Below are 12,661 nucleotides of genomic sequence, written 5' to 3' on the forward strand. Positions count from 1 at the left end.
AAATTGCTCACGCTGCCAGGGGCTCAGCAGCATAAAACAAGGAACAGACAGAGGGGGAGAAATGAGCCTTGCAATGACAGACAACTATGAAACATTTCAATGCCCAATGCAGAAAAAAAAAAAAATACAATGAGCCACAAAAACATCATCTCTGTTCTTGGTCCCAAGAGTCAGCTAAGAGCTGGAAAGAGAAGGTACGTAAGCCTTGGATGCATTCTGGCTAAGGCCTTACTTTTGGGGTTTCTTTATTTGTTTTGGGTGGGGTTTTTTTTGTTTGGTTGGTTTGGGTTTTTTTAGTAAAACAAAATAAAATTTAAAAAATCACAATGTTATTTGACATGGGTTTGCTCAGTTAGCTACTTTTCCACATTCTTTTCAGCCACAAGTAATTGCCAGAAAGGCAGTTCTTATAACGCCAAGTTATTTATATACTCTGCTAATGATAATGTTCAGGAGCACTGAGCACTAATGTTTCACTAAGTGAACCACACACTTCTAACAGGGTTTAAGTGTACCTACCACAGAACAGCTCTAACAACGCACTTGACGTCTTGTAGAGCCATATTTGACTAGATACAAAGAAGTGAATGTTCCCTGCTCAGGAACAAAATGTCTGACTGCACAATCCTGAAATAGTATTAATAGTTTCTTAAACTGCTGCTAGTCTAAACATTCTAGCATTCAGAGATCTTCAAATCTTCCCCATTTATTCTGATCTTGTCAGAAAGAAGCCAAACAAGAACTGAACACCAGTAATTTGATCTGCACTGAACTGTTTTGACTGAACTGAGAATGAGCACAACTTGATTATAAAACACAAGTTGCTCCCAAACACTTTCTCTCCATTGTCACCACCCTGCGTAAGCTATTGAAATGTACTCACCAAAAGGTAATTCAAATCTTGTGTCCAGCAAAATTTTATGAGGAGTCGGGTTTTTGGTTCCACAGATTTCATCATGTTTCATTACAACTTCTGCCTCCAGCGTAGACCACTCCCCAGGACCCTCCTGTGAATCACAAGACACAGGTGAAATTTCAAGTCTGGCAGGTCCTTATGCAGCAACTCTCACACCTTTGCTAAGATAAAAGACTCTGGGAAGAGCCTTACAGTATTATCAAGGCCTGGTACCCAATTTTAACATGAAATGACATCCATCCAGCACATGCTGGCAGGTTTTCTTCCAAATCTCAAAGGCCTTTAACACGACAAGCAGCAAAGACCTCCCAGGAGAACTACTGCCTTCTCAGTGGAACTGCAAAGCTAAGTCCTCAAAGGCAGGCACCAAGGAGTGCCTGGACAGCCAGAGGAACTGAGCACTAGCTAGACCTTATCGCCACACTGCTGGGCATCGCCACTCTTTTCCTTTTATGGAAAATATACGCTCGCTCTCCCTGCTCAAATTCAATAATCTTTTAAATAAACGCCCTGAAATTTGAGGTAAAAAACCAGACATGTCTTGCTTACCTGCAAGAACCGCCCAATTCAGTAGTTAGGGCAGTAACAGACATTGGTGCAACCCATTTCCTGCTTCTTTCAATTCATATTAGCACCACTTGACACCCCCCAACACTGCAACCAGAAGCTTTAAGAAGATGATGTAGACATGCTCTGGGCCCACCTCAAAGGGCAGCTTTTCTATTACCCAGGCATCCTCTGTCTTTAGCAGGAACTCAAAGAAATTTGAGCACCAGACTAAGCAGTCAGTCCTTAAGACTTCAGACACTTGTCAATTATATGTGTTCCTTAACAGATTAAGTCCTGGTTTTTGAGTCCATGTGAGTGAAATGAGACCGAAGACCCCTACTTCAGCTCAGTTTTGCTCTCACTACTGGCAGCCTCCTTCAAAAAAAAAAAAAAACAACAATGTGATGCCAACAGCCCTCTCCCCTCATCCAGCCTTCCTGACTTTGCAAGTGTAAGTTTTGCTGAGGAGCACAGTCCTGGGCTGCACCAGGCCAGATTTGTAACTCATTAACTATCAACATTGGAGCTGTCAAAATAAAGCTTTTGTGTCAGTTTAACCTCATCAGATTGGTGAATGGCCTTCAGAGCAATCCACACGGTCCCAACCAGGGTGTCCCAGATCAGTCCTTTGTTCCATACTTCAACAATTAGGCCCAGGTCCAGCCGACTGATCTCACTGCAAGAAAAGAAAAGGCAGTACAGGTGAGAAAAAACCAGAATACAATCTAATTCTGCTTTAGGTTCTGCACTACCATCATGATTATACCAGTGAACTTTTTCCACACAGCTGTGTCAAGCTACAGAGAGCTTCTGGAAGTGTGTGGTCAAGGTGGCTCATACTCACAGGGAACACTAGTTTCTAATGACTGATTTATCACAGTTTAACACTAACTACACAAAGATTGAAAACTAAACCCCTGAACTATGTCATACATGGACTGCCAGTTATGAACTTGTCTCTGCAGCTATGTACACAGGAGGAGGAACTGTATTTTGGGCCAAAACCTAGAGGTGAGCTGTTCTTTGTCATCAGGCACCCCGTTTCTAACAAAGTAGGTGTCTCCTTGCCCTTGGCAGCACAGAAACACAAGCGTACTTTGGCAAGTCCAAACATGCCAATACTTACCTATGAATGGAGCTGCCGCATGCCAAAAGTAACAGTCCCAAAACCAGCATAGCTGCATCAGCAGCACTACCTATTGCTCAGGGCTGCGTTGCACCACTTCTGCTCCAGCACTAGCTTCTTCCTCTGCATGACACTGCAAGGCTTTGAGCCATGTGAATCTCTGGCAGCAAGCGGCAATACAGCCACATGACCACTGAGTGCCAAGTTCTTGGAAATACTTATCTGAAGGCTTTCATTAACATCTTTCCTCTCAGTAAAACACAGATGAATCTCAAATTTCCTTCCTCCCAATGCTTCATAGCACTTATGCCTCCCTCTTCTGTGCTGCTTTATAACATGCCTGCTTAGCGACAGCATAAGACACACACAGCCTGAATGCTGGTAAAAACAATGAAGTAGAGAAGAATCCTGAGCTGACTGTTGGTATGCAACTGTCTCACACTTATCATGAAGAAAGGCTATTGTTCCTAGTTCTCTGAGCTTGGGACTTCCCTTTAGTGCAACCGCTAATCCCCAAAGGTAGGTATCTTGGACACACAGTATTGCTGCCTGCTGTCCTTCTGTCCAAATGCATCCACATTAAGTTTATCAAGGGAATTTAAAAGCACATCGGTCACTAATTTCTATAGACTGCCATCGTGGCCAAAAAAAAGAAGTGCTGCAAATCCCAGCACCTATTTGAGCTTTGCCCCAGAGAATTCTTACAACTTTAAAAGATAATATCATACCTACAAGGTTCAAGACAAACCCTGCAACTACAGCAAAGCACATTAATATCTATTTTAAACCCAAGTGCTTCTGCTCTTGTTTAAGACACAGCAATTGAGGTCAGGAGTGTCCAGTACTTGGGTGACTCAGTATACATTGTTCAAAATCAAGCTATTACATAGGCTTATTATGAGTTTACCGCTAGCATCCTGAAATTGAGTCTCCAGCTCCCTTCCGTTTGGATATGCCTACTCAATATGGCCAAACTAACAACTAGCTACCTGCACCATCACTGCTCTGCCCTCCTATTGCTTGCCTCTTGGAAGATGATATTTATCTGACTGCACTAACTTGCAATAAAAACAGAAACGACTGATTTTTTGCTGGTTGGACTAATGTGAGGCCAGAAAGGGAAGGGAAGGAAGAAATACTCTATTTCAGGCACACTGTAAAACCCTGTTCTTTGCTTCAACAGACATTGACAGAGCAAGACATTGATCATAAGACACCCAATGGGCTTCTGTACAGAACTCCACAGGGCAGGTCACCAGGTAAGAATAAAAAATAAAAAGATTTTCAGTACAGTGGCTTTGATTGCCTTTGTGTCTCCCTCTCTCCACCTTCTGGTTAGAAGCAGAATAGCTTCAAAGAACAAAAGCAGAGATTGGAATTTGGTGTCCCTCCCTTTCCACACGCACATAGAATTTAAATGAAAGACACTTCTAAGAACTTCAACACCGATTTAATCATCATGTTCTAAACATCAGTTTGCACTTTCACTCAAGAGGTGCTTGCTGCAAATATGCAGTCCCTTTAAAGCTGCCTCAAAATTAGAAGATGTCCCCAAAGAATACATTAAAGTGTTTTACTCATCTGGTAAATAAGCAAATCTCAAACAACCTCAGAGCCCCAAATTCTGAAGTGTTATGTTTCACAAGGAGTTTGGAAGCAAAAACAACACACACAGACAGAAAACCTTTTCTTGGTTGTAGTCTATTCTTCTACCATGCCTCATAAAAAAGATAAACACAAACACAGACAGTAAAAGCATCCTTCCCTCCAGGAAAAACTACGGTGTTCAAAAGTCTTTTCCAACTCCAGAAAGAATAAGAGCAAACCAGTGAATAGTAGTATTGGAATATCAGTGTTATTTCTCTTGGGACAACCTAATGTACACAGGATAGTGCAAAACAAGTTCCCTGCCACATGTAATATTTTTGTTATAAAAAAGCATCAGAACAACTGTGCTGTTGCCTGGCTAAAGCACTGACGATAATGGTGAGGTAGTTCAGCTAATATTCTGCTTTCATATACCCTAGCAACTAATTACAGAGCGACACAGTGACCTTACAGCATGCTAGCTAAGCTCACAGCTGGTATCGGACAGCAGTTCCAGGAGCTGCTTGAGGGGAAGGAGGAGGAGCAACCGTGAGAGCCATCGTCCAACACAAACAAGCGCCATTCTTAACTGACTGGTGAGCAGCCTCCTCTGTAGCTGGCCATGTTTAAAGCTAGTTCCTGTCCACAGGATCAGCACAAATCACAGGAAGAATGAGTTAGTAGTTTGCGTTTGGGCAGTTTGTGATTTGGCAGACAGGTACAATTCCCTGCCCCAACCTTACCCCAGTCCTGTATGGTTTACGTCAGTGATAACCACAGCCTCTGTCTGACCAGGAACTGCAGAGCTGAGAAAATGGTGGCATTCAGCAGCACACATATTTCACCAGATGCCAAAGGATAGGCTCCAGACTGTCTGTGCAGAAGCACACACCTCATGTGCTGCTCCAAAAGCAGACTGCCACCAAACAAGGTAGATGGGAGCACAGCTATGATGGCAACACTGCACCGACTCAGGTGAACTCCTCAATCAGAGGCAAAAGCTTTCCACTTCTGGCAGAGGAAAACCAACTGCTGCTGGATTGGGAAACATACTCAGAAAATCCCATGTGGGTCTCTTGCTACAGATACTACGTAAATACCTCAGACCCACTCAAAAACAGCAGTGCTAGCTTTGACTCCACAAGATGAACACAACATCATTCCTCCCACAATAGTAGTGTCCATGCCATGTTCAGAGAAAAGCACTTGGAGTCCAGGATTTAGTAAATTTAGTTCACTTTGTCTTACAAAGCTGTAGAAACAGAAGCAGATGCAATATATCAATGAGTCATTCATCCACCAGCAAAAAAAAAAAACCAAAAACAACAACAAAAAAACCAAACATTCTAAAAGATACTGGGAAATCCCTGGCTATGTGTCAGGACTATGAAGACCAGAGCAAATCAGAAGTGCCAACTGCATCAGAAACCCTGGGAGAGCTGGAACCGGTTCTTCTGCTCATGGCAGGGCCTGGCAGCCCCTCAAGCTGCAGCAGGGGACCTGGAAAACACCTTCATTGGCCTGGACCAGGCCAATGGCAGAGAACATCAACACACAAAAGCAGCTCCCACACTGAGGTAACCGGGATCACCATGTCAAGGCCCTGAGTGTACTAACAACAGCCCTTAAGTGCCCCGATCAGCCTCCCCAGTAGCCTCTATCCACACCCTCTTCCTATGGCCCAGGAGCTCCATTTAAGCTCAGCTATGGGCCTTCAGTCCTTGCCTAAGCTATGTTGTAGGTGTGCTTGTCTCCAGCTCAGATGCAGCTGTGCCTGTGCTTAGCCACGGACCCCATCAGTCCAGAGCCAAACCACAGATTGACTTCCCGGCTCAATCTCAGACTTGCCTTGTCACTATGGACCTGACTGGCAACTGCTGGGCTATGTCTGACCCTGATTACCATTACCAGACACAACCTGAGCCTGACTTGCTAACTCGCACTCCCAGCTTGACGTCAGACCTGCCTCATTACTACAAACTTGTCTGATGACCTGACCTCTCAGCAGACACTGGCCTGATCCTTCAGCCTGCCCAGCTTGTGCTGCTCAGGTACTGTGGGACTGGGTCCTGTCTGGTGAGGATCTTGCTCTACCAGCCACCCTACCACACTGTGCTTCTGGCTTCCTGTCCCTGCAGGAGCAAGCCAGCCCTTGCTGCACCCTGACTCACATGTCTAAGAAGAGGAATCCAAGCAATCCGGTACAGTTAAATGACACAGGCTACTCCAGCCAGTGCACAGCACCGGCAGAGACAATCTCCCAACGCACATCTCATTCAGCACAGGTCAGTGCGTACAACAAAAAAAGCACATGATTTAAGTTGTCACCAGACTTTTGCATTTTACCTAAAGTACTCCAATTTATACAACACAATAGCAGCTCCATGTAACTGTCAGTGTAATGGAAGGACTCGACCACAAGCACCTCATCACTGTGCAACACCATACTTACAACATGAAGTCCTGTTCCCAGCAGGGTTGGTCACCTCGCACAGCTACCGTCGTGCTCTTCACATTTTGCACTTTCAGGGTCACATATGTATTGAATTTATCTGGGGAATAAGAGGCAAGAAGTTATCCCCTTCAGTATACCCTTTCACCACATAAGTGCAGCATTTCAAGGTTTTCAGTCCATACATTGCATCCTGTATGCCCATAGGGGAAGACAAAAAGCCTGTATGGGAAGACATCACTGGCTTAAGGAGCCAAACATTCAAGATGTTTTCATCTACCATCAAATTTTCAATCACAGGTTTTTTTAGAAATTCATGCACAAACAAACAAAAACAGGCAACTAAGCACTTGCAGTAAGTCAGGCACAAAGAGTGTAAAATCCTGAAGAACACAGACAGTGTGTAAGATGCTGTTGCTGAAATGCAGAGGACAGTAAGAAAAAGACAGTCTGAAGGAATAGGGCCCATCATGCAGACAATGCAGAGCAAAAAACAAACTTGCAAAACATACAAACAAGGAGCAGTTGGGCTGATTGTACCATCTCTTCCCTTCTGACCCAACCGCTCTCCTAGTTTCAGCCTGGTTTTCTACCCATGAATCCACAAAGAACTTTACAGACCAGTCAGTGGCAGAAGGAAAACACAGTGATTTATGCTAAATGTGCTAAAACTGATCTATATTGATTAAACCAGCTGACCTAGAACCACCACATTACAATCACATTTTGACAAGACAAGTTTTGTTTAGATGTTTTGTTTTTTATTTTAAGTCTGAAGAAAAAACCTGGAACAAGTTTTTTCCTAGTTGCTGCTACCTCTTTGCTAATAACACCAAAAGCAGCCAAGCACAGATACATACAAAGTTTGAATATCAGCATCTGAGAATGAACAAACTCCCTTTTAAGGGGAGTTACCACGTCAAACCTATCTTATCAGTTTCATCAAGCCTGCAAGAAGACATATGCTAAGTGGCTAGAAAGCAGTGTGCATATTTCAATACCTCAATGTTCTGCTGCATTTATTCCCAGCATAAGTTAGAGCACAGGCCACTTTAATACTGCCAAAATTTGCAGGCATCATTGCTGCGGGCTACTATAGCATGCCCCAGCATCTAGCTTCCAATATTTTAATAGAAAGGGAGGAAAGGGAAACTACATGATCCAGAAGCTCAGGAAGAAGTGGGAGTCACTGAAAGTCAGATTCCCTCATATCTACCTACATCACTTGCATCCTCCTGGGACACTGGGCTTGTCAGTGAAACCACAGGCTTCGGTTGAGTTAAACCTAGATAACAGGACAAATATTTGGCAGGCACAAGCAGGCTTCTTGATTGGAGAAAGGATTAAGTACACACTATCTCCCTTCTAGTCTGGGCACTCAAGCTTTCCTTCCCTGGAAATTCAAGGTTGGTGCACACACAGATCTTGACCTGACATGGAGTATGGACAAGGAGACCTGGGAAACTTTCTGCTATAACCTGAGGATGGTTGTATCAAGAGAATAAAGATGAACAAATAAGTCATGAATACAGCTGTGCAATTGCTTCAGATCAAAACACTTGAGTAGGTGTTATTCCAGAAGCAAACTGTGTATTCTTTTGTAAACTGTACATCAAATTTCGTTCAATAAACATATTTGCCTTCTAAGAGTTTCCTTGCTAGCTACTGAACCACAGTGAAACAGTTGCCTAGACTGTAAATTCTGGGTGTCACCAGCTGTTTGTTTTTATTTTATTATGCAGACACAAAACCTAGCGGATGGGATTTCAGTCCCAAGCACAGCCGTTACAGACTGCCACAAAAGAGGATGAATCACTTCTGTGGTACCTTCCAGCAATCCCAAACAGGATCGAGGAGGCACTGAATCCAGACAGGCACACACCAGCTCTGCTCAGTAGACATTTTCAGATCCTGTTTTTAACAGGGACAGAGGAAGGATGAGAGGAAAGGGCAGGTGGGAATTGGTGACAGTAAAGGAACATCTTTCCTCACCCATCACCTGTTCAAGTCTGGTGAGCAGGTAGAGGTTTCTGAGCACTGTGACACCAGGTCACAGCACCAAGCTTTCTACTAACTCAGGCTGCCTGGATTCTCAGGGTAGCTTTTGTCACTCTTAAGGAGAACATGGAGGAGCCAAGAGAAGGTAAATGAAAACTGGAGGGAGCAGCATGAGGAGTGAGAGAGCAGGTGTCATCATTGCTATGAACAAGCAGTAGAGTATGGCTTACCCGGTGGTCCTTGGAGTTTAGCTTTTTTTACTGTATAGAGAAAAAAAGGAAAAAAAAAGAGGCTGTTAGTGTTTTTGTCTTGCTACAGTTTCATTTGAGTCAGAGTGTCACAGGGCATCACATTAATTGGACAACATCCCCAACTGTTGTCCAATAGGGCCTGATAGCTAGAAACCCACACTCATTTTAACAGTTTATCAGATCCAGAGACAAAACCTCTTCTGTACTCCATGTCACCTCTCTAAATCAGAGCATTTAAAAAATAATCATAGGATTAATGTTTGGAAAGCAATGTGATATAGCTAATGAAAAGCAATTTCAAAACCAGTCCTTTGTAACCAGAAGTTACTGCTGCTTAGCAAGACATCATTTCATACCACCTCGCTTACAAAGTTACAGACACTCTAGAAAAAATAAACATTTCTTTATAAACAAAGAATCTCTCCTAACAGTGCAGAGCAGACTTTCAACCACAATTTGAAAATAATAAAGCCTGAATAGTTGCTCTATAGTATGACATCTGTAAAATCAAATTAACCCACTATGCCAAACAAGCAGTAGTCTAAACCCAAATGTCACTTTTCCAAGCTCTCCTCTGTTAATTTAATTCCAGGACAGTATTTATCAAAAACAATGGTTAAAACATAAAACAGCACTGGCTCTTATCTCACCAGACGGAGAAGGTCCCTGTCTACCTAGGGGACATTTTGTTCCCATTTCTCTTTTGCAAGCTCATATCCTCACTGGTATTGCTAAGTGTAAGCACTCAGAGAAGTCATCTCTAGGCTCCAGCTGGTTTTCCCAGTGGAAAACTAACACTAAGAAGAAAATATATTTAACAAGCTAGGAAGCAAGATACACCAGGGAGCAAAAAGATTTAAAAACTGGTGTAGTGAAGTTTCCGCCAGAAAACAGAGCACCCACCACTTACTAATGGTTCACAGAGTCTAACTTCCAAGACAAATGTTCTAGAAAGGAACATTCAAAAATAAAATAAAATAATGACCCTTACACAGTTACATGCACAGAGCTGCAATGAAGTGTGATGCTAGACAACACCCTTGCTAATTGAGAAACTCTCCTTTGCAAGCATTTACAGTCCAGACAGATGCTTGCATGAAGGAAATGCTGTACCAGGCATAGTATGAGGCAGAAGCATCTCAAACACAAGTTAGAAGAGCTGCAGCTTTTACCCAGACTGCCAGGCCTACAAGCCTTTGGGTCCAAAATAAACAGGTTCATTTTTTCCCAGGTTCAGGGCCTGAAGCATTCCTGATGCTAAATTTAATGGTGCAAGCAAAACATACAATGGTGGGGGCCAGTGTTCCTGCTGACTGAAGATGCAGATTCCTTTTTAATCTCCAAATCAGTCAGTCTGTTTAACTACTGAGAAACAGGCAGGGCAATCTACCCACTTCCCAGGCGCCTTTGGATACCACACAAAAGCAGTCATTTCATGAAATACTGCCTTGGAGTGGGCAGACACCAGCTTATCTCTGATCCTCCCCTCTCCCCGCCTTTGCAAGAGGAAGGAGACAAAGAAACAAGTGCATATGCTTCAGGGAAGGAAAAAAAGAGAAGGAGTGCAGGGGATTGCACAGTAAGCTCCAGCTGGTCTCTCTCCCTGTTCATAACAAGCTCCACTGCTGTTAGCAGGGAAGTGGAGGCAACCCCAGTGTGGAAATTTGGTATTATTTGTCAAAAAAGCAGCCAGAGTGGCCCAATGGCTCCTAGACACAAAGACGAGACACTATCTCTGCAGCAAGCAATATGCAAACTAAGAGACAGGTGCTGTCTGTACATTATGGTCACAACCTCTAAATATTAACAAGTTCATTTGATGAAAGGCAGCAAACCCCGCACTGGCTTGGCATGCTGAAAAGGGTGCCTGTGTGGGGCCTCAGCAAGAGCTGTCCCAGGGCTCACAGCAACAGGGATATCCTGGGGCAGCAGTGAGGCTAAATGAAGATCACAGGCCTGCTACGGACCCTTAAATGGAGTCTTATATCTTTAGTAACTACCAGGAATGAACCCCATACCTCTAGACAACCCGCATGTAATAAATTATACCTTTAGCTGCAGACATGGGGCTTATAAACAAGAGCTGCATCACGAACATGGGAGTCTCATCTCAGCAGTAACTCTTTTGCTCTATCTGCAAGATTACACAGCATGTCTAAAAAGTTCCCAGGAAAAGCAACTTGGACATGTTTTATTTTGTTAGCCCACTGGAAAGCACTTCATATGGGTGTGTAAAAATCATTGCAAACGTACAACTCTCACAGCATCTCAGGATCAGGACTGGCCATGAGACTGCAGCGTTCCCCATACAACAGAGCAAGTGTCCAGGAGTTCAGAGCTGGAAAGAGCTGTTAGACACTGCCAAGACCCAGCCTGTTCATCAGCCCAGGGAATTCACGGGTCGGATGCAATGCACAGAACAGTATGCACCATGCCACTGCTGAAGGACCACAGCTTTGGAAAGGCACAATAAGGTTAGCTTCCCTAGGGAAACCTCTGTACCCACACCTGCTCCTCCTGCCTGGTTAGAGCTCCTCTATGCCCAGTGCTCAAGAAAGGACACAAAGGAGTAAACGAAGTTGTGAAGAAGCCTGACGCATTAGCAGTTAATTACTCACAGTGTTGCAACAAAGGCTGAAAACCCATTGCTACTCCAGGGGCAGGAGGACAGCAGGCTGAAATCAAGCCATATGAAACAGTACATTTTATGAAATAGCATCTGTATCACAAAACAAAACCATTCTCTAGAGTACTAAGCAAGAGGAAGTTTTACAGATACAGTTGCTTCTGTGTTGCCACAAAGTAAAAACCTGAAGACAAAGTAAGCCAAAGGTCTAGATCAGAGATTTCCTGACTCACTCCTACTTATCCCACAGGCACTTCTGGGCTCTGCGGAAGACACATTTTTAAACTATCTGGGAACATTGAATTCCATTCAGTTTCAAATGGCTTCTCTCAGCACACAGGCAGCACAAAGTCCAGCCATTCAGAGGCAAACATGGAACTATGCTGAACTCCAATCCTCCTACACCACTGAAGCCCTGTATGAGAAAGACATCAGGGAGTGAACGAAAACAATAGAAAATTAGAAAGGAAAGAGACCTAGTGCTTTGCACTGCCATGTGCGAGCACCGCACGATACAGATGCACAGAGATGCACCGGCTCTCACTGTGCACACGAAGATTCATTTAATCACTAAAAAAAGACTTGGGCATATCAGACACAGCTATTGCACCTCAGTTCAAGGAGCTATTAGAAAGCAGACGGGTTGCACTGAAATAACCAGATGTAAGTTAGAGAGACAGATACAAAAGCAATGAAAATTGATGTAAACATTCAATTCATCCAGAGATTTTTTTTCCTCTGGGAATCTCTCACCATTTTGGTGTTGCTCTAAATAAAGAGACAAGAAAAAAATTAAGCTGAAGTCTTGCCTGCAACTTAAAAAAAAAAGCCACAACAGGATTCCAGATGCTGTACAGCTGTCAGTTACAAAAGGCTGGAGAGCCAGACTCCTAAAGACTAGGAAAGGAAAATACAAGCCAGAGATTGCAAAAAAGGTCCAGAATCATTGTGGGAGAGTGGAAAAACAACAGCAGAACGTATATCAGAGTATTCTTAAACTCAGTTCTACAGAGAAATTCTTGCTATCCACTTATTTTTCAATCAGTCTGAAGGATATTTTTTTTTCCTCACTAGGTGCCCCATACACAAGGCAGAGAATTACAACTGAGCATGCCAAATTACTGTGAGGTGCAGACAATACATTGCTCAAACCTCC

General features: G+C 43.5%; 1 protein-coding gene across 1 annotated transcript in view; it reads right to left on the reverse strand.

The window, feature by feature from the left end:
- Nucleotides 1–10,695, reverse strand: part of UNC13B (unc-13 homolog B (C. elegans)) — a 193,512-nt gene extending 182,817 nt beyond the window's left edge. Inside the window, exons 1-5 of the mRNA XM_010564211.1 lie at nucleotides 10,674–10,695; nucleotides 8,859–8,888; nucleotides 6,631–6,730; nucleotides 2,024–2,141; nucleotides 884–1,007 (exon numbers count right to left, since the gene is read on the reverse strand). Coding sequence (XP_010562513.1) covers nucleotides 884–1,007; nucleotides 2,024–2,141; nucleotides 6,631–6,730; nucleotides 8,859–8,888; nucleotides 10,674–10,695 — 394 coding nt within the window. The remainder of the gene's footprint in view (nucleotides 1–883; nucleotides 1,008–2,023; nucleotides 2,142–6,630; nucleotides 6,731–8,858; nucleotides 8,889–10,673) is intronic.
- Between the last annotated feature and the right edge of the window lie 1,966 nt (nucleotides 10,696–12,661).

Source organism: Haliaeetus leucocephalus, unplaced genomic scaffold (assembly GCF_000737465.1).
Source record: "Haliaeetus leucocephalus isolate CR32 unplaced genomic scaffold, Haliaeetus_leucocephalus-4.0 Scaffold176, whole genome shotgun sequence".
NCBI lineage: Eukaryota > Metazoa > Chordata > Aves > Accipitriformes > Accipitridae > Haliaeetus > Haliaeetus leucocephalus.